The following is a 25,830-nucleotide window of genomic DNA, read 5'->3' on the forward strand; positions in this document are numbered from 1 at the left end:
TGAGCCTGGTTGTGCAACCCAGGAATTCAGGACTTGAAACTTTTCTTAATTTTATTGTTAACTTGCATATAACTTGAGTTGTTGTTGTTCAGTTGCTCAGTCGTGTCTGACTCTTTGTGACCCCATGGACTGCAACACACCAGGCTTCCCTATCCTTCACTATCTCCCAGAGTTTGCTCAAACTCATGTCCATTGATTCGGTGATGCCATCCAACAATCTCTTCCTCTGTCATCCCTTTCTCCTCCTGCCTTCAATCTTTCCCAGCATCAGGGTCTTTGCTAATGAGTTGGCTCTTTGCATCAGGTTGCTAAAGTATTGGATCTTCAGCTTCAGCATCAGTCCTTCCAATGAATATTCAGGATTGATTTCCTTTGAATTGACTGGGTTTGATCTCCCTGCAGTACAAAGGACTCTCAAGAGTCTTCTTCAACACCACAGTTGAAAAGCATCAATTCTTTGGCACTCAGCCTTCTTTATGGTCCAGCTCTAACATCTGTACATGGCTACTGGAAACACTATAGCTTTGTTTGGCAAAGTAATCTGAGTAGTTATATGACTAATTTATTGTACTAGTAAACTCAATATTGAGGTCCTGCTAGGAAGAGTATAAGGATATCTGAGAAGGCACAACCCTATGGGAGATACTCCTTCTAGAAAACTTTGCAGCTCCAAGTGGATCTAGAATGCCTCTTCCAGAGCCAACCATAACCTTATCTTGTAGCAAGTGCCAGATGAATCTCTAGGGCTATTCAGATGTGATGTCAGAAGAAACTGTGTATTTCCATGGGTGAGACTTGACTCACCTCAACTACCTGGACTGTGACACTTGCCTGGTGGGTCCCTGATTCCATGGGGTTCCACGAGCCTTCTTTTCTGTCATTAACAGGTTCTACCACACAAAGTTGTGAAATGCAAATACCTGGCCAAAGGACAAAAACTTGTCATTAGTGATTTTATTTCAAATCCCCCTTTTTCATGTTGGGAAGTTATACACCATCAAAGATGACTCTTTTCTAAAATTTCTGGGCAAAGTTATCTTTAACTCCATGTATCTAGGTGCTTCAGCTCCCTAAAATGCTTATCCACACCCTCTTGGTCTGCATGTATTGATTTTGAAGGTGCTTTTGGCATATTGACTGCCTTTCAACTCTAGACTGATGGTCAGATGCACACTATAAATTGTGAGTTGAGAAAAAAATGCCTCTTACTACTAGATCAACTCATCTACCTCCTTGGGGCAGTTTTTGTACAACCACTTTGTACCTCTGTGTATAACATAGGCTTCCGTAGAAATCGAAGGTTACACTCAGGCATCAGACCATACCCGGAAGACCCCCATTCTATATGTGAGTCTCTTCGAGTAACTCTGTCCTGAATCAAGACTTTTAAGACTGTACAAATGTCACTCACCAGGAAGTGCCACTACACAACTTCAAAGATATATGCTTGCATTGCCACAAACTGAAGGTGGCTTCTTAATCCAACTGTAGGTAATTAGGTCTTCACCCAGTATCTTCCCATCACTTCCTCATGGCATCCTCTCTATTTCTTGCCTTTCTTATTTGTGCCCAGCTTTTTGGACACCTTGTAGTCTCATAAACTCTTTAGCTAGCCCCGATGTTGAAAAAGCAGGATGGGGAAAAAATGGAAACAGTGACAGACTTTATTTCCTTGGGCTCCAAAGTCACTGCAGATGGTGACTACAGCCATGAAATTAAAAGCCACTTGCTCCTTGGAAGAAAAGCTATGACAAACCTAGACAGCATATTAAAAAGCAGAGACATTACTTTGCCAACAAAGGTCTGTCTAGTCAAAGCTATGGTCTTTCCAGTATGGATGTGAGAGTTGGACTATAAAGAAAGCTGAGCACCAAAGAATTGATGCTTTTGAACTGTGGTGTTGGAGAAGACTCTTCAGAGTCCCTTGGACTGCAAGGAGATCCAACCAGTCAATCCTAAAGGAAGTCAACTCTTAATATTCGTTAGAAGAACTGATGGTGAAGCTCCAATACTTTGGCTACCTGATGTGAAGAGCTCATTGGAAAAGACCCTAATGCTGGGAAAGATTGAGGGCAGGAGGAGAGGGGGGCGACAGAGGATGAGATGGTTGGATGGCATCATTGACTCAATAGACATGAGTTTGAGCAAACTCCAGGAGATAGTGAAGGACAGGGAAGCCTGACGTGCTGCAGTCCACGGGGTTGCAAAGCGTTGGGCATGACTGAGTGACTGAACAACAACAACAAAGGCTTTTAGGGAGTAGCACTTCTGGATCTTTAACACTGCAGAGTCTACTAGGCACAATGCCTGGTGGAATTAGCAGTCTGTGGGTAAGGAAGAGCACATTTGTAGTGAACATCAGACCTCAGCTTTGACCCAGGCCTTGTGTTAGTGGTTCCACAGACCAGTGACAACAGGACCCTATGTGTTATTCTCACGGGCAGTCCCCACTTGGATTTGGTTCACAGAAGTCTTGGCAGGCCATCTTAGTCCGTATTTTCCCTTTACTCTAAGGAGCAACCAGTATAATTCCTTTGCTAGACCTCTGTAGCTTAAAACTTGGCAGATTTCTTAGTTTATCACGGATACATGGGAATAGTAAGTGAGATCATTATAATTCTATGTTTTATTCATAAAAATGCAAATATCTCATTAACTTTATGAAATTTAATAGGAGCTGATTTTTTGTAGGAAAAAATATTCATTGTCAAAGGAATGTTTCTCCAGTAAATTATTTTGTTAAGGCCTACTGTTGTCTGAATCTTTCTTAAAATGTAATATTTTTCCGTTCTTACTCTTTAGATATAATGCTCCATTTAAAAAAAATATTCAGAATTGGGTGTATAAATTGTCCACTTCCTCAGATATAATTGAAGAGTGGCTAGTAGTCCAGAACCTTTGGGTTTATCTTGAAGCTGTCTTTGTAGGTGGTGACATAGCCAAACAGCTACCACAGGTAAATATGGCTTTTGTAACTGCTGATAGAATAGTTTGGTGTATGTTGTCTATATGTCTCTGTAGAAATCTTCAGAAAGACATATGGTCATGTCTTGATGATTTGCACCAGTGGTTTGCAAACTGTGGCCAACTTACCTATTTTTGTAAATATAGCTTTATTGGAATACAGCCACGTCCATTCATTTATGTCCTGTCTGTGACTGCTTTAGCATTACAACAGCACAATTGAGTAGTTGTAACAGAAACCATATGGCCTTACAAAGCCTAAAATGTTTGATATCTTGCCATCAACAAAAAAGTTGTAAACTGCTGACCTTTGATTTACTTTAATAGAAAGAAGAAACTCATAGTATTTTATAAACATATATTATAAACCTAATATTTTCAAATCTCCAGGTGTCTGAGGAGGTGAGGTACATTCAAATGTGATACTACTAAATTATAGAAGTTCATCTCTTCTACGAGTTAGACTTATTCCTCTGAGTTAAAATAATCTGTAATCTGTAAACACAAATTAATTACTAGTAAGTTAACTAATAGTAGATCAGAAACACAAGGCAAGGAAACAGCCTTAGAAACCTGTAACAAATTCTTTAAAACAGCTTTATTGAGACCTTTTAAATTAATACCAATACATTACTAATAACTTTAATCTATAGAGGTTATTTTCCTTTTGTAAAATTACTCCTATTCTTTTGAATTTCCATACCTATGGCATCTCTATGGGGCTTCCCTGGTGGCTCAGATGGTAAAGAATCCACCTGTAATGCAGGAGAACCAGATTCAATCCCTGGGTCGGGAAGATCCCCTAGAGAAGGGAATGGCTCCCCACTCCAGTATTTTTGCCTGGAGAATTCCATGGACAGAGGAGCCTGGTAGGCTACAGTCCATGGGGTCACAAATCTTTGTAGATTAAAAATTAAGGATAAAAGCATTTTGAAAATAGCTGGTTTCCCTTTGTAGCACATTTTTAAAAAAGAAATCTTTTATTTTTTAATCAGAAAGTTATATTTTTTTCAAAAGTGTACTTAAAAGTTTTGATAGAGGCAAGATTTTGCCAATTTCTAAAGACATTTTTTGCAATTGAATGAAAGCTTAATATCAATCATAGTAAATAGAAAATTTTCATTTGCAAAAATGTTAATGAAGCTTTGTTTTGGATTTTCACTGTTTTCTCCTTTTCTTTTTCCTGGGGCACTATTAAGCTTTAATTATTCCAAAGATAACTAAGATCAAATTATTTTCATGCTTCTTCAGTTTGCTCATCAAACCAAAACACCTGGGGTGCTAAAAGACTAGATTTGTGATTTAAGTTGATAGCACTGAAAATTAATCATGCGGCACTTTGAAAAATGTATTAAATGTAAGGAAATGAATTAGTGATAAACCCTATTGTGATAGGACAGCATTTCAATAAGCAGTTTTATGGCTTTGAGTTTCTGTTGTTCAGAGTTAATTCAGATGGGAAAAAAAATGCTCCTTTAAATTATGTAGCCTAAGATTAATAGGGTGGCTTGAGGAACTATAGGAGATGCCAGAGTGAAGACTTTGCTTCATTCAGTCATCCACATGCCAACTTTTACTGACTACGGCTTTGTCTTTAGGAAGCAAAACGTTTTCAGAATATTGACAAGTCATGGATAAAGATAATGCAGCGAGCTCATGAGAATCCCAATGTGATTAGTTGCTGTGTTGGAGATGAAACCATGGGGCAGCTTTTACCTCATTTACACGAACAATTAGAAGTATGTCAGAAGTCACTTACAGGGTAAGAGTTTAATTTTTTCATTGCATACCATTTTTTTTAAATAAATTTATTTATTTTAGTTGGGGGATAATTACTTTACAATATTGTAGTGGTTTTTGCCATACATTGACATGAATCAGCCATGGGTTTACGTGTGTTCCCCATCCTGAACCCCCCTCCCACCTCCCTCCCCATCCCATCCCTCTGGGTCATCCCATTGCCCCAGCCCTGAGCATTTGTCTCATGCATCGAACCTGGAATGGTGTTCTGTTTCGCATCATTTTATATGTGACGATGTTTTATCCCAAACAAATTAATAGAATTGACTGCATTTCTGGTTTGGTAGTGATCATTGAAGTGGTGTTAGGAATTTAACATTTCACATAAATTTAATTTCTTTGCAAAAAAAGACACCTTCAAGTTAGGGTGGGTGAATTAAGGCATTGTATGAGTTTTGTAGGGCTGCTGTGACAAATTACCGCAAACTGGGTGGTTTAAGATGACAGGAACTTATTTTCTCACAGTTCTGGAGACCATAGTCTAAAGTCAAGGTAGCAGCCCTTTCTGAAGGTTCTAGGGAGAATTTTCCCTTGCCTCTCCCAGGTTCTGGTGGCTCTGGGACTACCCTTGGCTTGTGGCTACATAACCCCAGTCTCTGTCTTTATATGTCCTTATCCTCTTCTTCCTGCGTGCCTCTTATGAGGATACTTGTCATTGGATTTAGGGCTCATCTGGATAATCCAAGATGATCTCTTCTCGAGATATTTAACTTCAGCACATTTGCAAAGGCCTCTTTTCCAAATGAGACTGCATTCACAGATTCCAGGAAATAGGATGTGGACATATCTTTTGGGGGCTACCAATCAACACACTGCAGGTGTGGAGTAGAGAGGTGCAGTCAGAGAGCAATTAGCCAGACAAATTCACAGATAATTTTCTTCAGAGGCAGTTCTTTCTCATTTTTTAAAAAATAGGGTGAAAATATACCCCGGTTTGTCCAAATTTTTGCCTTTGTCCTCACTGAATGGCTAGTTGCCCCCGCCCCCCTTTCACTCTCGAAATATCCTGGTTTGGAGATAAATTATGTGTTCACCCGGCATTTCAGCTTGAGGCTCACAGTACTCTTAGAAGGGTTGCAGGAGGGCTCTTGATGAGAAAGAATACTATAGAGGGTGCCTTGCTCCGAATCACTTTATTATTTCCACTTGTTTTCCCAAGTGCCATCTATGGTGGAGCAGGACTTTTCAAATGGGAAATGGCTATAAGTATTTGCTACTATCTTATTGATATTAGTGATTGTGTCTTGGCTAAAAACCGCAAAATTAATAATTCAGAAAAAATTATTTGGTAATGTGACTTTATTTAAAGGTATTTGGAGAAGAAGCGATTACTATTTCCAAGATTCTTCTTTGTGTCTGATCCAGTTCTCCTGGAAATTCTTGGACAAGCCAGTGATTCCCATACCATCCAGGTGTGTCATCTAAATGTCTATTACCTAAATCCTTTTTTTCCATAGCCTGTGTAATAAAAAATAAAAATGAAGTTAACATCTTAAAAGTGCAGTCAGGAAAGAAGAGTATTAAAAATTACATTGGTTATAAAATGCCTCATTTTCTTTGTATTTGGAACCCGTCAGCTGGAGGCAGGAGCCATCAATTATGCAACTCACCAGTTGGGTGATCTTAGCCAGTTACTTAATTTTCCTGTGTCTCAGTTTTCTTGTCTGTAAAATCAGAATATTAATCATTTCTACCTCATAGGCTTGTCATAAGAAGATAATGCAAGATAATGCATCAAAAGTACCTGACACCAAGTATGTGCTCACTAAATGTAATTCATTGTTACAAGTATTTAAATCTAAATATTCTTAGATCAGATAGGGATTGTGGTTGAAATTTGTCCCTTTTTTCCTGTCCAGAATGCTTCCCAAATGCTCTTAGCCATTTTGAGGGGCAGTAATTCCAGGAGGAAGAGAAAAACTACAGAGGGCTGAGTGTGGAGGCACTGAAACCCCATCCCAGGATGATTTCTGGTTTGGGAATCTGGGAAACAGCTGATAATACCTTCCTTGTTGGTTTCCAGGGAGTTGTGGGGATGAGAAAGGACAGGAAGGCAGTAGAAGCTGTGTAAGGCAGACATAGAGCCAAGGGAGAAGGACTGACCTGTCCCTGGGAGGGAAGGGGACAGGGACCGTGTGGTTCAATCTCCACTGGGAGGAAGATGACAGTTATTAGTTCAGTCTCCATAATGTAGGAGGGGCATCTGTAGGTCTTGGAGGAAACATTGTATAGGGCTGGATTTTAAAAAGTGGTCTTCCAAGTCAGTCAAGAGTCAAAGAAGAGGTTGGTTTTTTTTTTTTTTTTTTTGCAGACAGTGAAGTAAATTCTTAATCTTTTACAAATATTAAAAAAAATAGCAAAGCTTTTAAGAAATGTCTCAATGGTTTTTGTGTTTGCATGCATGCTTAGTTGACCTGTCGTGTCTGACTCTTTGTGACCCCATGGACTGTAGCCTGCCAGACTTCTCTGTCCATGGGATTATCCAGGCAAGAGTACTGGAGTAGGTTGCCATTTCCTCCCCCAGAGGACCTTCCCGACCTAGGGATTGAACCCGCGTCTCCTGCAGCTTTTGTGTCTAACCTCGTATATGATGTGTTTGCTCTGTCTTGTTCTCTCTTGCAGCCACATCTCCCCGCAGTGTCTGATAACATAAATGAGGTGACCTTTCATGCAAAAGACTACGATCGTATCATGGCTGTCATATCAAGAGAAGGAGAAAAAATCATTGTAATTGAATTTGATCAAAATTTTGTTAGAGTTTCTTTAAAATTTAGAATGCAGTTCTCTTATGAGAGAAAGGGAGGGAGTTGAGTCAGGCTCTAGTTCTGTAGTCCTGGCTTTGTTACAGACTAGTTTAGATAACTCATTTAATTTCTCTGGGATTCATTTTATCGCCTATACAATGAAAGTTTTAGACCAAATGCTCTTTATAGTTCTTGCTACATTATTAATTACTTTTACTCATGGTTTAAGTATTTTGTGTGACACTGTTTGCTTTGCCTTGAGGTACTGTGATTTAGGACATTTATAAAAATATCAAATTACTATCCATTTGTAACCTATTTGTAATATACTTTTTCAGTTGGATAGTCCTGTTATGGCCAAAGGTCCCGTGGAGATTTGGCTTCTGGACCTATTAAAAATGCAGATGTCGTCATTGCATAATATAATTAGATCCGCATTCTATCAAATCAGTGATTCAGGATTTCAACTGTTACCTTTCCTCAATCACTTTCCAGCACAGGTGAGAATCCATTTAAAGAGTAGAAATAAGGGGGACAGATATTCAGGAGACAGTCAGCCTGATGGTGTGGAAGCTGTTCTATGTGTGTTAGTTGCTCAGTCATGTTTGACTCCTTGTGACCCCATGGACTGTAGACTGCCAGGCTTCTTTATCCATGGAATTTTCCAGGCAGGAATACTGGAGTGGGCTTCCATTTCCTTCTCCAAGGAAGCCGTTCTAACTCTGAACAAGCTAGAGAGGCCCACCCACCTGCTTGTCCTCCTACACCACTCTAGTCCAACCCACCCCGTCCCCCAGAAGAGGGTTTGCACTGTTCTCCCATTGTTGAGGATCTTCACTGAGACTAAGGCACTAATGAGAAATTTCATCTTACATAAAAGACACCTGTCTATGTATAAAAACATCTATCTCAGCCACTTGATGCAAAGAGCTGACTCATTTGAAAAGACCCCAATGCTGGGAAAGAGTGAGGGCAGGAGGAGAAGGGGATGACAGAGGATGAGATGGTTGGATGGCATCACCGACTCGATGGACATGAGTTTGGGTGGACTCCGGGAGTTGGTGGTGGACAGGGAAGCCTGGCGTGCTGCAGTTCCTGGGGTTGCAAAGAGTCGGACACGACTGAGTGACTGAACTGAACTGAACTATCCATATGTAGATAAACATAGACATAGATATAGATATGGACATATATAAAAGGAGTCACCATATCTTTCCTGAAATGAAATCTATCTTGCCTTTTGTTTATTTTCCCTTCAAGTAATTAAAAATTGGCATAATCTGTTAAAGGAGTTCTCCGAGCTAAGTTTTTAGAGAGAAGACCTTGAAGAGACTGGAGCAGTGTTTTCTTGAACAGCCCTCCTCCTGCCCTTTGACTCTTAGAAGTGTAGTGTCGTGTGCCGGGTGTTATTAAAACTAGACATGGCAAATGAAGAAGGAACAGTTTCATTACATTTTCAGCCACGGTAAACGAAGAGTGATGACTTGTGATCTGAGTCAGAGACAGTGAGGAATAAAAGGCAAGAAAAATATAGGCGGGTTTAGCAAAACCCAGCTGCTCTTCCCGACCCAAACCCCAAATCCTGAATTACTGCACATACAGCAGAGACAGCTGAAATGATATGAAATTATTCAAATGACACAAGTAGAAATACAGAACCAACCTTCACTGAAGAGAATGCATTGTTTTTGTATTGTATAATATTCTTGGCAAGCTTTAATATTCTTATTAGCATGATTACCTTTGTGACAAAGCTTTATAAAATACTGTATTTGATAAGCTGAGGAAAGTAGCTCCTTAGGCTAAATCAACATAGTTTCCCTCCTGCAGGTAAGTATGATTATAGTTGGAAGGAGATATAGCATTACAGTTGGAAAAGCTGAAAAGCAAATTTAAAGCAGTGGTGAAGTTGGACAGGTTATAATAGGAAAATTGACCGACTTTTAGGACTTTCATATAATGTGTTTATGTATTTTTAGATAAAAATCATAACATTGTAGTAGGCAAATTTCAGTTTTCTGGAAAAATTGCTTTAAAGAGTAATGAATATATATATTCATTTTCTATATTTTCAGTCAGTATATACTTATTTAATATATTCATTCAGTACATATATTACTCTCTTTAAATTGCATTTAAAAAAGCAGTTTTCCAGAGTCAATTTTCCCATTACTATGTTAATTTTTTATCTAAAATTGTTTAAAATTTCACCTCTTTTCTTCTCAAATGTATTTTGAAGATTTTGAACACAATGGATCCTTGTTGCAAAAATTTGGAAACATTTGAAGAATAAAAATTTTCCCATATTTCCGCCACCTGGAAATGATGACAGCATTTTAGTGTATTCCCTTTCAGTATTTTTTAATGTGCTCATCATAGACACCAAATAATATTGATGAGAATTTTGTTTTTTATTTTTATTTTGTTTTTAATTGTGATGAAACATCCTCCAGTTTTTACCATGAAGTCCGCTGCCTTCTTAAAGCTAGTGAGAAGCATAATTTAAAGTCAGTTTTTAAAATGTACCACTATGTAGTGATTTTGCAGGATCTGCAGGTCTCTTTGGTCTTTAAATCACACAGCCTTACACTGCCATTTCTGCCTTGTTTCTCTCTGCTTTCTGCAAAGAGAATCTACTTGCTATCCGGAGCTTCCTGACAGCAGCTGTTTCCTCTCCATCCCAGGGCTTCGTTTACCTTCACCTGCAGACTCAGGACTGGCCACTGCTCTAGCAGGAAAATTATTGATGTTCCAGAAGAAGCAGGGATAAGGAGAGGGTTTTATTCCTGCTTTACCTACATTGAACGCCATGCCTGTAGAATCCATATGCCACTCACACACTTCCCTTCCTCTACCAGATGTGGAATTCCTCTTTGGTTCAAATGATCTTGGATCTATTGCCTGACTCTGGGGATGAACAGAAGCTCCCAAAGGGACAGTTGTTGCAGATGAGGGGGTGAGGGGAGGGCAAATTCTGACCACTTTCATTTCCTTTCCTGGGGCAGAAATTGTAGGTAAGGTGACAATCAACTCACAGTTTTCTTATGCCTTCTTCAGGAGTCAAAGGACAAGCTTCCCCCCATCTGACTTTCTGTCTCTGTCTATCTCTGTCTCTTGTAGATCTGTATGTAGACAGAGAAGTAGATGTACATAAAGATAAGGATATTAGAATGAGATTAAGGAAAGAGATAGGCAACATATCCTTTTTAGAGATGCAAACAAGCCTTTGGAAAACTCTGCTGAAGAAAAATACACAATAATCTATTATTTCCATTTCTTTTTTTGAGAAAGGAAAGTCATTGTATGAAGGTATATGAGTCTCAAGCCCTCTATAGAAAAATTCCCCAAGCATCTTCCATTAATGCACATATAATTCCATAAATCATAGCAGTTGTTTAAATTATTATCTGTCCACATTGAAATAAATAATTGTTTGAACTTTCAATGATTTTCCCCTTTGTGAGTGAAGAAATGCATGTCCCTTTTTTAGTTTAAAATCAATAAAACTGTTCACCTCAATGTGAATAAGTGACCACTAAATTTTATTGCAGGTGTGCTTTAAATATTTGGTAAACTTATTTGTCTGCTGGATTTCTAGGTTGGGCTTCTGGGAATTCAGATGTTGTGGACACATGATTCAGAAGAGGCTTTAAATAATGCAAAAGATGACAGGAAAATCATGCAAGTGACCAACCAGAAATTTTTGGATATTCTAAATACTCTAATTAGTCAGACAACACATGACCTGAGCAAGTTTGACAGAGTGAAATTTGAAACTCTAATTACCATCCATGTGCACCAGAGAGATATTTTTGATGACTTGGTAAAGTATTATTTTCTTAATTTAGAGTAATCTAGTGTACTAATTAATAAGTTAGTGCTTCTAATAATGAACAGTTAAGTATTATATATACTTCCTAGCTTATATGAACCTTCCATCTGTTTGGTCCTTTCTCACAACCATCTTTGCCTATACAATGTCTACAAATATTTACTGATATATTTGATAGTTTTAACAGTCATGTGTGTGTATTCAGATTTGGCATTCTGAAAGTCTGGAATCAACTGATGTGATTTGAACTGTTTCTTTAAGCCAACAACCAGGGATATGATATAATTTAGGTGGTCTTGGTCGTGAGTTATGGCGATGTTAGTTCATGACTTGGCCCCTGCACTCAGAGGGCAAGAAGAGTCTGAAGAAAGAGGCATGCCGCTCCAGATGGGTAGTTAGCAATTTTAGTGAGGAAATTTATTCAATACTTATGAGGCTTGTTTTGGGCAGCCTCTAGAGGAGTAAATCTCTGCCTTTGTCTGCCAGAATTTTTAAAATAATTTTTATTGAAGTATAGTTGATTTGCAGTGTTGTGTTAGTTTCTGCTGTACAGCAAAATGAATGAGTTATACATATCCATATATCTCCCTTTTTAATATTCTTTCTCCACATAGGTCGTTATAGCGTATTGAGTAGAGTTTCCTGTGCTATTCAGTAGGCCTTTATTAGTTACCTGTTTTGTATATGGTAGTGTGTATGTGTCAATCCTGATCTCCCAATTTATCCCTCCCCACTTACCCCCTGGTAAGTTTGTTTCCTACATCTGTAATTCTATTTTGTTGTCTGCCAGAATCTTATAAGTTTGTATAGAGGCCTTAACTACCTCCTATACCATCCAGATGGTCTCAATGGCATGTTGCTCTCTCAAGGCTGCATCCATGAAAATAGTTCCCACTGTGGGAACAGTGGGCAGAATGCCCATTCCAGGGACAGAGAAGGGGGTGAGGAACCTGTGATCCCCTGGGTCCATCCAGCTCATGTCCACCTGCAGTCATGTCTTCTAGATTAGCTCCTCCAACTGATGAGCCAGTTGTGAAAAAAGTGCAGATTGAGTAGAACCAAGCTTCAGGGAACTCCTATGGCTGTTCAGTTGACAGTGTCCAACAAGTCTTCATGGGCTTGATCTGGGCAAGGTTCTGCCGAGTGGGAGTAGAAAGGATATTTGAATTCCCTTTGTAAACAGAACTCTAACAAGTGGTCTTGAGCAGTAGTTGTCTATTATGGGAGAGGAGGCCCAGGTAGTTTTGATATCTCACCATTTTGACTTGCTTCATTTTTGACTACCATTGCATTATTCTGTTTAACTTTAAAAAAAAAATTCTGAACATGCTGCTCTACTTTATTTCTTAAATTTTTATTTATTCATTTTTGGCTGAGCTGGGTCTTTGTTGGGGTACATGGGCTCTTCATTGCTGCAAGCAGGCTTTCTCTAGTTGTGGCAAGCGAGGGCTACTCTCTAATTAAGGTGCACTGGCTTCTCATTGTGGTGACTTCTCTTGTGCAGGGCATGGGCTCTAGGCTCATGGGTTTCAGTTGTTGTGGCTCTCAGGCTTAGTTGCCCCACGGCATATGGGATCTTAGTTACCAGACCAGGGCTTGAACCCGTGTCCCCTGCATTGGCAGGAAGATTCTTAACCACTGGACCACCAGGGAAGTCCCTGACTTGATCTGTCTTTAAGGTATCTTTTTCCTTCATCAGAGACGCACAGTTCATGCAACATGGGGCCCATTTTTTAGAAACTATGATTCCCAGGCTACCTGTTTCCAACTTGTATCAAAAGTTCTGATCAGATAAGTTGTATTTACTGAAGATTGAAGGGCATGGAGTCCATTTATTCCCCTGTAATCTAGATCCTTCTTTCTCAAAGTGTGTGTGACAACCGGTTGCACTGGCCTCACCTAGGAGCTTGTTTGAAAAGCAGAATCTTCAGCCTCCCCACCATACCCCTCTACAGATACTGAATCATCCTGTGTATTTCAGTGCAACTTCCAGGTGATTCATAAGCATGTTAAAGCTCAATAAACACTGCTCTAGGATTTCTCTGGTTCATGCTAATCATCAAAAAGCTGCGTACTTAGACCGTATTGCTTTGGCCTTCTACAGATTTGCTTTCACTGAACTGTCATTACCATCATACTTTGGATTTCCTTGAAGTCCACTTCAAGAAGCAGTCATATGGAATCCATTACTACACCTGCTATGAGTGTACTATTGAGAATATCTGTACATTTCTCACTGTCTCTTAAAAGTTGAGGTCTCATGGAAGAAACTTCTTTTTAAAATCAAAATGCTAAGCATGGCTTTACTTTCCTTACAGAATGGGTTTTTTTAAAAGAAAGTATACACATAGTTAAAACTATGAAGCTGTTTTCTTTTTATCTCAATTGCTAATAAACTCATGCTCAGTTTGCATTCCAAGTAAAATGGTATCTCATAGCCCGCATATATGCATTTTATTTTTCCATGTATAATGCTTAGAACATAATATATTATGATATACAGTAACAACTCAATAAATATCAGCTATTCTTCTTTATACTTTCCTCCTCGACCCACTCTTTATTTTTAAAAGCGTACTTATTTATTTTTGGCTGTGCCGGTTCTTTGTTGCTACGTGCAGGCTTTCTCTAGTTGTGGCGAATGCTGCTCTCTAGCTGTGGTACATGGGCTTGTCATTGTGGTGGCTTCTCTTGTTGCAGAGGATGGACTCTAGGGCATGCAGGCTCAGAGTTGGGGCGCACGGGCTTAGTTGCCCCATGGTGTGTGGGATCTTAGTTCCTGGACCAGGGATTGAACTCGTGTCCCCTGCATTGGCAGGCAGATTCTTAACTACTTGACAACCAGGCAAGCCCCGGTCCACCCCCTCTTTACCATCTAATGGGACTGTTGCAAGTAGCTAGCTGACTACATCTCCATGGCTGAGGGTCCTGTGCTAGAGAACAGAGTCCCTGTGGGTGGCACTGGACTGTTACCTGAAAGTAGTCCTTTTAAGGTGGTGAATACAAACTATGCTTTAAAAGGGAAGATAGAATTCTTAACTGGAGTGGGGAGCAAGATCATAGACCATGAAACTACGGCAAAAAGTAAATAGTATGAAGACTTAATGAGATGGAGAACGGAGCATTGTACAGTTGCCTATTTTTCAGTGTCAGCCGAATGACCTGGAAGTGGGCCTCTGGGTGGAGATGCAGTGAAAGGGACAACTTGCCACTTCTTATATTGATTCCCCTGAGTGGGCAGGACTGGGGTTTCTCCGGGTTTGCTGATGGAAAGTCGTGAAGCACTGTAGAACGTGGTTATGGTGGGATGTTGTTCCCAAACGTGCTCATCAGATTTCTGTCTCTTGCATCCATGGTGGTGGGAGCCTCTTGGCCTCCCATGGGTATAAGCCTCTTGGCCCCTGGGTGTAAGCTGATGACTGGGCAGATTGATTGGTTTGGCCACAGTGCTGGTGCATATAGGGCCATGCCTCTCCCATTGCCGTGAGGACAGTGCCCAACCTCTTTTCTCTGCCCCGTGAAGCCTCAGCTCTCACTCTTTCTCAGAGTCCTGGATGCCTCAGTGGTACTGAACTTCTTTCAGTTTCTTGAACATACCAGACAGATCTTCTGCGTCTTTGTCTAGAATGTTTTGCCCTCTCATGCCTCCTTCACCCCTTCTCTTTTATTTCCCTAGCTAATTCCTACTGTTTTTGCAGGGTTTAGTTTAGATGTTTCTTTCTCTGAGTATCTCCCTCAGACCTAGACTAGGTGAGGTCTTCTTGCTACATAATTTCATGACCCCGAGTTTCTTTTCCTACTTTATTGCAATTACTTGTTTATCTGATTTGTCCTTTGCCCTTTGCTGTCAGCTTCAGAAGGCAGGAACTGTGTCTGTCTTTGTTTACCCAGCACAGCATTCCAAGGAAGGACTCATTAAATATTCTTTCCAAGGAAAGACTCATTAAATATTCTTTCCAAGGAAAGACTCAGTAAATATATATTAAATGACAAGAATCAACTAATGAATGAGTAGATAAAAATTGCCTACACGCTATGTTTTATGCTATTGCAATTCAGTTGTAATCTCTTTGTGTTTCATCTTTTTAAGGTAAAAATGCATATCAAATCCGTTACTGATTTTGAATGGCTAAAACAGAGTAGATTTTACTTTAAGGAAGACTTGGATCAAACAGTGGTGTCTATTACAGATGTTGACTTTATTTACCAGAATGAATTTCTGGGGTGCACTGATCGTCTTGTTATCACCCCATTAACAGATCGGTAGGAAACTCCATTTTTGTTATTCCATTCTTGTAATTAAATCATATGCTTACAATTGTCTTAAAGTTGCATTTGAAATGTTAACAAAAGCATATTGCTGTCATGTCAGCTCTGGGCTAGCTCATCAAAGTCTAACAATGAAATAACTGTCGTTATTTAAAAGTATGTATAGATTAAATTTTTATGAAATATAAAAAAGTAAAACAATAAAAGCATGCTTGAATGTTGACTATGAGAAGTTTAGTAATGAAGTTGAAAAAAAAAAAGGAACGAAAAAAAGAAGTTTAGTAATGAAGTTGAGATTACAGGATGGACAAATGTCTCTAGAGCCTTAAAGAGGATCATTAGAATTGCAAAGAAGGAAGGTACCTTGGAAACGGTGTCTCCTGGTTTTTCATATGTGGAAGCTGATTCCTAGAGTGATGTTTCTTGGCCAGGTCTGAATGAATAATCAATTAATGGCACATCCCCTCACCATTCTTTCTAGTATATGACACTAGACAAGTACTGGGTCTTTGCCATTCTTATACGTCCTGCAAATACCTGGTTCTATACGCCGTGTGTAGAAGATAGTAAATGTTTGTAGAATCAACTTAAACTGGGTCATAGAACAACTAATTCTGCTGTTATTTTAAATAGAGCTGACTCGAGGTAAAATTATGACACACCAAAATTATGTCTTTAGCCTCTTCTAGACTCATCCGACCTCCCTTTATATGCCCAGTCCCATCACAGCCTAAATTTTTCAGGGTGTTTCCCCTTCGATTGATGTTTATGTATAAAGCTTCGTGTCTCATGAAGTTTTACTAAGTTTGCTTAGATCTGAAACAAATGTAACTGAAGCTGCATTATGGATACAAGGGGGTTCATTATATTGTTCTTTACATGTGTCTAAATGAGTGAAACACTTCACAGTAACATGGTTTACTGGCAGTGGTGTGCTGGTGGAGCTGGCTTGTACTACCAGCCTGCAAGAGCCAACGTCATGCTCCTCTTCCCAGTCTTGTGCTATCACATTGCTAGCATTGCCCATGGTGGATGTATCTATGCCACAGAAATCAGCAGAGGTAAAAATTAGATTTGAAATTTCCCGGTGGTCCGGTGGTAGGACTCAATGCTTCCACTGCAGAGGACACAGGTTCTATCCTTGTTTGGGGAACTAAGATCCTGCATGCCACATGGTGAGGCCAAAAAAGAGAAATTAGCTTTATTATTTTTTTTCCTAGAGGACTCATTGTTAAACATCTGCCAGCACACCACTGCTTACTTGGTTCTCTGACTTCAGATTTCTCCTGACCATAATGCAAGGAAGGCCTGCAGGTTTTATGTCAGGGTTGCATGCCTTTGCAAACACTGTATTACTTCTAATGAATACCAGCTACTCGAGCCTCGTTTGGTTGCCCATCTCTTATAAGAAAGCATTAGTAGCTCAGTCATGTCCGACTCTTTGTCATCCAATGAACTGTAGCCTGCTAGGCTCCTCTGCCCAAGGGATTTTCCAGGCAAGAATACTAGAGTGGATTGCTGTTCCCCTCTCCAGGGGATCTTCCTGACCCAGGGATTGAACCTGCGTCTCTTATGACTCTGGCATTGACAGGCCGGTTCTTTACCACTCGCATCACCTGGGAAGCCCTTCTCCTATGAGGGTGGCTCAAACTCTAAAACAGTCTCATTCCAGTCACACCAGACTTTTGCTTGTGCTTCACTGTAACGCATGTTACCCCATATCCACAACCCTTTGTCTGATTCATGTTTGCAGATGCTACATCACTTTGGCACAGGCTTTGGGAATGAACATGGGAGGGGCTCCAGCAGGACCTGCGGGCACTGGCAAAACCGAAACTACGAAAGACATGGGAAGATGTTTGGGGAAATATGTGGTCGTGTTTAATTGCTCAGATCAAATGGATTTCAGAGGGCTAGGAAGGATTTTTAAAGGCAAGTGTCAAACACTGTTAAGTCATTTTTGGTGGATTTATTTTTATTGCATTTAAATGTTATTTTCTGATAGAAGTCTAAAGTGATAGTGTCCCACATAACCAAAATTAATGTAGATTGATGCATATGATATTGCCATTTTTCTAGGTCAAAAATGGCTGGGTATCATCAATTAAATACTGTTCAATACTACTTCTGGCATTATAGTCCTTGAGTTGAATGTGTATTAGATTATGAAAACAGAATCATTTTAATACTGCCTGAAACAATGGTGGAGGAGATAAGATCATGATAGCAAACTGATGACACATGTGACTTCCCTTGTTGCATTAAATCCCACTGAAATAAAGATTTTTATTATTTATTTATTTTTGGCTGCACTGTGAAGCTTATGGGATTTTAGTTCCCTGACCAGTGATCAAACCTGGGCCCTTGGCAGTAAGAGCACAAAATCCTAACCACTGGACCACCAGGGAATTACTGAAATATTTTTTTAAAAGGATGGAAACACTGGAAAACAAGAAGGGAGAGGGGCACTGGCAGATGGGAAATATTGAGAAAATCTGGAAAGATAGATGGCAAATTGTTTCAGATGGACAAAGAAAAAAGATTAGGGAGCATTTCAGTCTTAGAACTCAGGCCTCATTGGTCTTCTCTGGTGGTCTCATGCAGACCCAAACTCTTGTTGTTACTCAATCACTAAGTTGTGTCTGACTGTTTGCGACCCCATGGACTGCAGCACCCCAGGCTCCCCGTCCTTCACTATCTCCAAGAGTTTGCTCAAACTCATGTCCATTGAGTCAGTGATGCTATCTAACCATCTCATCCTCTGTCGTCCCCTTCTCCTCTTGCCCTCAATCTTTCCCAGCGTCAGGGTCTTTTCCAGTGAGTTGGCTCTCTGCATCAGGTGGCCAAAGTATTGGAGCTTCAGCTTTAGCATCAGTCCTTCCAATGAATATTCAGGGTTGATTTCCTTTAGAATTGACTGGTTTGATCACCTAGTAGTCCAAGGGACTCCCAAGAGTCATCTCCAGCATGACAGTTTGAAAGCATCAATTCTCTGGTACTCAGCCTTCTTTATGGTCCAACTCACATCTGTACACGACTACTGGAAAAACCATAGCTTTGACTATACGGATTTTTGTCAGCAAAGTGATGTCTCGGCTTTTTAATACGTTGTCTAGATTTGTCATGGTTTTCCTTCCAAGGAGCAAGCGTTTTTTAATTTCATGGCTGCAGTCACCATCTGCAGTGATTTTGGAGTCCAAGAAAATAAAGTCTGTCACTGTTTCCATTGTTTCACCATCTATTTGCCATGAAGTGATGGGACGGGATGCCATGATCTTAGTTTTTTGAATGTTGAGTTTTAAGTCAGCTTTTTCACTCTCCTCTTTCACCCTCATTAAGAGGCTCTTTAGTTCCTCTTCACTTTCTACCATTAGAGTGGTATCATCTTCATATCTGAGGTCATTGATATTTCTCCCAGCAATAAACATTAAATGCTATCTAAATGATCAAATTTACATCTTATCTTGGACTTCCCCTTGAAACTCTGAATTCATGTAATACAACTGATACCTGCTCCTTGACATTGCCCTTTAATATCTAACAGGTCCAGATTCACTGTATCCCAAACCAAACTTCCGATCCTCCCTCCCCATCTCAACTTCTTCTTCAGCTTTCCTTGACATACTAAATACCCACTCAATTCTTCTAGATACTTAAACAGAACTCTTTGACTTTTCCTTTTCACCTCTTTCTCTCATGCTCACATCCAACTGTCAGCAAACACTATTAGCTCTACTTTCAAAACACGTCCAACACCAGCCACCTTTTATTATCCCGCTGCTGTCATCCTGGTTCAAGCCAGTCATTATCTCTCGCCTATGCTGCTCCAATAAGCCTCCTAATTGGTCTCTCTGAGTTTACCCCTGTGCTTTCCATTCTAATCTCAAATCTAGAGCCTTCTAATTGTAAGTCAGGTCACGACACTCTTCTACTGAAAGGCGGGCCCTGGTTTCGCTCACAGTAAGAGCCGAAATCCTTATGTTGGTCCTCGTGTTGTTTTATACAGTCACACCTGCTCCTTCCCTGTTGCATTGCTGTGACCTTCTGATCTCGTCTCCTGACACTGTCTCCTCACTGTCTCTACTGCAGCCACACTGACCTTTGTGATGTTTCTCAAACATCCCGAAGCACACTCCCTCCACCTTATGCCTGCTGATCTTTAGATTCTTTCCCCAGATATCCATCCACATAGCTCACTTGATAAAGGACACCCACTGCAAACATCGTAGTACTGAAAATTTGAAAGCATTCTCTGAGACAAGGTATAAGATGAGGATTTCCATTATTATTACTTCCACTCACCACTGTGTTCTGTATCCTACCCAGTGCAGTAGGGAACAACAACAGGGACAGCAAAAGTACAAAGACTGGAAAGAAACACAAAATATCATCATTTACAAGTGATATTGTAAACAATAGAATCAACAAAGCTATAGGAAGTAGAATTTAGCAAGTTTACTTGAATATGAAATAAACACAGATTTTACTTTAATTATCCATAAAAAAGTTAGAAAATGAAAATCTCAGAAAGATACCACTTAGGTAGTGCTAGTGGTAAAGAAATCCAATACCAATGTAGGAGACATGAGAGACGAGGGTTTGATCCCTGGGTCAGGATGATCCCCTGAAGGAGGGTGTGGTAACCCATTCCAGTATTCTTGCCTGGAGAATCCCATGGACAGCGGAGTCTGGTGGGCTATAGTCCATAGGGTCACAAAGAGTCGGACATGACTAAAGCGACTTGATAAACAAACTAGGCGAACATAGTAGAGAATGCAGAAATAGGCCAGGAACACTAACATGTGGAAAAGGTGGTATTGAAAATCAGTGATGAAGAGAGAGAATTTGCGGTGTCATTCTGGTACACTGGATGATTAATATTTAACAAGGGAAATTGGATCCCTGCATATATAAAATTGAATCCCTACAACATGCATAAAAATAATTTTGGGGGATTAAGTGCTTAACTATGATAGGCAAAACCTGTATGACTTTTAGAAGGCAACAAAGGCACATATCTGTTCTCAGAGTAGAAAGGGACTTTTTATCCAAAACCCACAAACTATAAAGAAAAGATGAATACATTTAAGCAGGGTAGGAGGATATCCCTGTAACAGATACCATGGGGTTGCTCATCCAGCTCTTATCTTTAGTTGCCTGTTGGAAATATGTACATTGAACAACTCAGACTTGAACTGTGCAGTTGCAGTTATGCACAGATTTTTTAAACTAAATACATACTACAGTACTATACGACCTCAGGCTGGCTGAACCCCTATATGAGGGGCTGTGACTGTGAGAGCGCTGACTGCAAAGTTATTTATGGAGTTTCGACTTTGTGGAGTGTCCATGCCTCTAACTCCTGTGTTGTTTAAGGGTCACTTGTGTGTGTGTGAATGTGTGTATGTGTGTAATTTTACAGTCTTTTGTGATATGTCTCTTTTTAAAAAGTTAAAAAAAATAAGCTACAGACTGGGAGAAGATATTTTAACATGTATGGCTGACAAAAGATTAATATCTAGCATTAAGAAAGATTTTCTTTAGACTTCCTTGGTGATCCAGTGGTTAAGACTCCACACTTACACTGCAGCGGGCAGGGGTTCTACCCCTGGTCAGGAAACTAAGATCTCCACATGTGTGTGACATGGCCAAAAAAAAAAGAGAGATTTTTTTCAAATCACTAAGAAATATAAAACAATACTGTTCTCACTGTTGTTAATTGATAAGAATGAAAAAGTCTGACAAACCACTGTTGGTAAGGGTGTGTAGAAACTGTAAATCTTAGTACTTCTGTGTGTATAAGTTGGTAGAATTGCTTCAGAGGACAGCAAATAAATCAATTTATTTGATGATACACTGTATATATTTATACTTCATAGATACAGTATTTTATAGATACAGTATATAGAAAAATAAATAGATACAAATTTTGAACAAGCCAAGTATAGAGTATTGGTGAATGCATGTGAGCAGCCGTTTACAGGCATGCATAAGAACTGTTGACATCAAATTCAGAGTAGAAGTTACCTCTGGAGAAGGAGGGAGTGTGGATCCAAGAAAGACCTACATGGACTTGAATTGTAGTTCCAGTATTTTATGGATGAAATCTGAAGCAGAATTGTTAAGACTTGATAGGTGAGTACATGGATATTCACTATATTGTTCATTGTAATTGCCTGTCCTTAAAAAAAAAATTTAAACCCAAAGAATCACTTTGTAATGGAAGAGAATGTTCTTTTGTGGATCACTCCTGGCTTAATGGTTGAAGATGGTTGAGAGGAGCAGACTAGAGCACTAGGTAAATCCTAGAATGCCGAAAATATAGCAGAAAGCAGAGAAAAAGAAAAGAAAGTGGCTGTCTCCAGTGTTTTTCCCTCATGTAAATGCTCTGAAGTGGGAGTCCTGACAAAGAGGCAAGCACTGCACCGGTCAGTCCCCAAGACCCAGAGGATAAGCTCTCCTGCCTCTCTTGTCCCTTCCCCGCCAGTCGCCAGAGGCAGCCATACACAATGCAAACAGGAATTTGCATTTGGAATGAGAAGATACACCCATACGCAGAAACAACCAAGTCTCATCAAATATTTGAAGAAATTAAGGAGTCATTCCCTCCAAAGAGTAAAGAGACGCACTGACCACCTACCTAAACAGAAGAAAATGCAAAAGTAACTAAATTAATAGCCTCAGAGAGATTCAAGAATTTGTCACATATAACCAATTAAAGAAAAGAAAATAGGCTGCTATGAAAAGAATAACAAATGGAATAATCAGAAATTGAAAAAAGCAAAACCTCAGGTTTTTTTGAGTTGGACTATCTAGTCAAGAGAGCATATTGTAGAAAGAAATGGAAAGTTTGACAGAAAAATTTCAGGGTCATAGGAATAGATATGTAAGTTCCAATATCCATAAAATGGAAATTCCCAAAGGAGAGAGAAGAAAAGGTGGGGGTAGGTGGGTGGAAGCAATAGTAAAAGAAGAGTGTTTTGTGGGGACTCTCTACCCCCCTCAGTGTCTATGCTGAGAGCCTTGTACTTTCCTTCTCTTTAATAAATCCTATTTGCTTGCTTAAAAACAGAGAGAAGAGTGTTTTGTGCAGTTAAAGATAATAAAGGTTTTTCATCCTTTGAGATTAGACAGGAGCAGTGTTCCTGATATCCAGGTCTTCCTTTGTGCTGGGTTTCATAAGGAATAAATAAACATCTTTTGACCATTCTCTGTCTCACTCAGCTTCCAGGCATTTCTCTCATTGCAACAAGAAAGGAACAGAGTGATCTGACCCAGATAGGGCATCCCTTATTTTGTTAATCTCCCCAAACATTATGGCTCCCTCACCTCCATCCCCACTGGAGGTGGCACATCCAGACTGAATCAATTTTTGTCACCCTTCAGCATCCCTGGTGGAATGACGAGTCTGTACTTTAATTTCAGCAGTATACTGTTTTCATTGTTTTGGTGATGATGTACAAATAATTAAACTTCTCTATATCACTGGAATTAAATACGTCTTTATAAACAGCCAGATGTGAAGTTTATATAAATTGTATTTCACTGTATAATTGTTTGAGGGTGCTTTGGAGAAATGATTTCTATCAAGAAGGTATATTACAAAGTAAAACTTATCAAACTGTTTTTCACACCAGGTCTTGCACAGTCAGGTTCCTGGGGGTGTTTTGATGAGTTTAACAGAATTGAATTGCCTGTGTTATCAGTGGCAGCCCAACAAATTTACATCGTCTTGACAGCAAGAAAAGAGAGAAAAAAACAGTTTATTTTTTCTGACGGTGATTGTGTTGATTTAAATCCAGAATTTGGAATCTTCTTAACAATGGTGAGAACATAGGTGTTACATGTTTTAAAACTTTTTATTGAAGTATGGTTGATATACAATGCATTAGTTTCTGGTGTACAGCAAAGTGACTCCATTACATATGTATATATATATATTATATTATAGGTTATTATAAGTTTTGAATACAGTTCCCTGTGATATATATATATACACTAAGATCTTGTTGTTTATCTATTTTATATATAGTACTTTGTATCTGCTAATCCCAAATTCCTAATTTGTTCCTCCTCCACCCACTTTCCCCTCTGGTAATCCTACAGTTGTTTTCTTTGTCATTTGTATCATAGTTTAGATTCTACCTTTGGGTAATGTCCTGCGATATTTGTCTTTGTCTGACTTACTCCACTTAGTATGACAATGTCTAGGTCCGTCTTGTTGCTGCAGACGGCGTTATCTCATTCTTCTCACTCCTTGGTCAGGTGTATTCCTAAGTACTTCGTGCTTTTTGATGTGATTTAAAAAGAGATTGAAAAACATAGGTTTTAAATGCAATTTATTCGTTTAATTGTTATAGACTTAAAGAAAAGTAAGCATATATTAGTGGGTAATATATCTTAGTTCCCCCAAACAGGAATCAGACCCCCACACCACTTGCAGTGCGGGCGCACAAAGTCTTAACTGCTGTAACGCCAGGGAGGCCCACGGGGAGTGTTTGTAACCGAGACACCCAAGCCTCAAGGAATTAAAAATTTACTCATCACACAATTAGAGAAAGATGTTATTGTCTAATATCAAAGCCTGACTCCTTAACCTCTACATTTGGCTTTTCTCTGACACTTAATAAAGGCAGATAGAAATGATTTAAAATTTTCAAAATAATTCAACAGGGTCCTATACCAAAGAATTGTAACCAATTGTTACCATGTGACTGAGAACAGAGCTTTGTGATATACTGTTGTAAAGATAAAACACCAAAAGCATAGAATGGAGGAGTTTCTATGAATTGAAGTGAAGTTAATGTTGAACTGCTTTGACCTAATGCTTTGAAATGATCCCTATTCTGTTAAATCTCTAAGTTGCAAAATAACACAAGTACTCTGAGTTTTAAGTGTCCTGAGTGGATAAAGATAAATTATAGGAAGAAAACTCAGAAAAGTTTCTGATAAACTTTAATGTAAGCAAACAACCAGTAAAGCAAGTTAGAGGTAAATAATAATAATCCTAAAGTGATCAGTTATACATGAAATTGAATGAAGGAGTTTACTCAGTGTGATAGTGTGGCTTAGAAGAATTTAAAAGAAGCTTAACAAATTCCCTTGGATTAAGAATAATTTTGGAAATAGCAATTAGATATTGCATTAGGCTGTGAATAACTGACATATGAAGAATAGTGACTGAAGTATGTATTCTTTTAAGATTCTTCGAGGTTTCTACACCATCTTGGTTTCCAATTTCAAGGTCACCTTATAGCCCAAGGTGCTACAGAAGCATCTCTGTTGCAGCCAGTTGATTGAATCAATTCCCTTCAATCAGACATCAAGGATATTTCATACACTGTGTCCCTTTGTGACTCACAGGGTAGAATTTAATCTCACCAGCTGCAGGGCAGGCTGGGAAATACAGTTTTAAATCTGGGTGGTGATGCACCCAGCTTGCAGCTGAAGTTCTGTGACTAAGGATGAAAAATAGGAGTATTGAAAGGCAGCCAGCCATCTTTGTATTCCCAGCACCTAGCAAATTATCTGGCCTATTGACAATGCCTAGTAAATGCTCAGGGACTGAAGGTTTCTTCATGCACTTTCCTCTTTGCCTTACTTGTCTTTGAACACCCTAACCTTATTGCTTGGGATTTTTGGGTCTGTTCTATCCTCAATCTTTTGCTACTTATTAGCTTCCTACTCACCTCTACTTTTGTCCTTTTTAATGTTTTCTCATCATTCCTGTCTTTGTTTTCCTTCCTCACTGTGGGTTTTTTTTTTTAGTAGTTAAAAAAAACAAAACCCTTTGTCAACTATTTGTGGCTATTTATCAGCCACAGAACTCTATGTAAAGAAGAATTTGTGTTGTACAGCAGAAGCCAACACAATATTATAAAGCAGTTAACTTCCAGTTTAAAAACAAAGCACACACACAACACAAAGCAAAACGGAAACATTAAAAAAAAAGACAAACCTGGCAACTACAGTTACATACTCCATGCAAATATCCTTCAAAAAGTAAGGCAAGATAAAAATATTTTCTGGCAAAAGAAAATAATAATTTGAATAGAGGAAGTAAAAATTGCCTCAGTAAACTAATTAATATAAAATCCTAAATTTTCTTTTTCTTTCAGTAACATATTTTAGATCATAATTATCCCAGTATTTATTCAGTTTTATTTCATTTTCTTTAACAAATAGATATGCAGATGCTTATTTTTTGCTACACAAAGTGGT

General features: G+C 39.1%; 1 protein-coding gene across 4 annotated transcripts in view; it reads left to right on the plus strand.

The window, feature by feature from the left end:
* DNAH8 (dynein axonemal heavy chain 8) overlaps positions 1-25,830 on the plus strand; it is a 326,388-nt gene that overhangs the window by 127,344 nt on the left and 173,214 nt on the right. For all 4 annotated transcript variants that reach the window (XM_081523221.1, XM_081523219.1, XM_081523218.1 and 1 more), the window contains 9 exons: positions 2,803-2,956; positions 4,563-4,726; positions 6,074-6,176; positions 7,387-7,491; positions 7,847-8,008; positions 11,107-11,331; positions 15,431-15,603; positions 17,363-17,541; positions 23,247-23,434. In XM_081523221.1, coding sequence (XP_081379347.1) covers positions 2,803-2,956; positions 4,563-4,726; positions 6,074-6,176; positions 7,387-7,491; positions 7,847-8,008; positions 11,107-11,331; positions 15,431-15,603; positions 17,363-17,541; positions 23,247-23,434 — 1,453 coding nt within the window. The remainder of the gene's footprint in view (positions 1-2,802; positions 2,957-4,562; positions 4,727-6,073; positions 6,177-7,386; positions 7,492-7,846; positions 8,009-11,106; positions 11,332-15,430; positions 15,604-17,362; positions 17,542-23,246; positions 23,435-25,830) is intronic.

The sequence above is a fragment of the Giraffa tippelskirchi genome, chromosome 8 (genome assembly GCF_054371585.1).
Source record: "Giraffa tippelskirchi isolate mGirTip1 chromosome 8, T2T-mGirTip1v1.2.pri, whole genome shotgun sequence".
In the NCBI taxonomy this organism is placed as follows: Eukaryota; Metazoa; Chordata; class Mammalia; order Artiodactyla; family Giraffidae; genus Giraffa; species Giraffa tippelskirchi.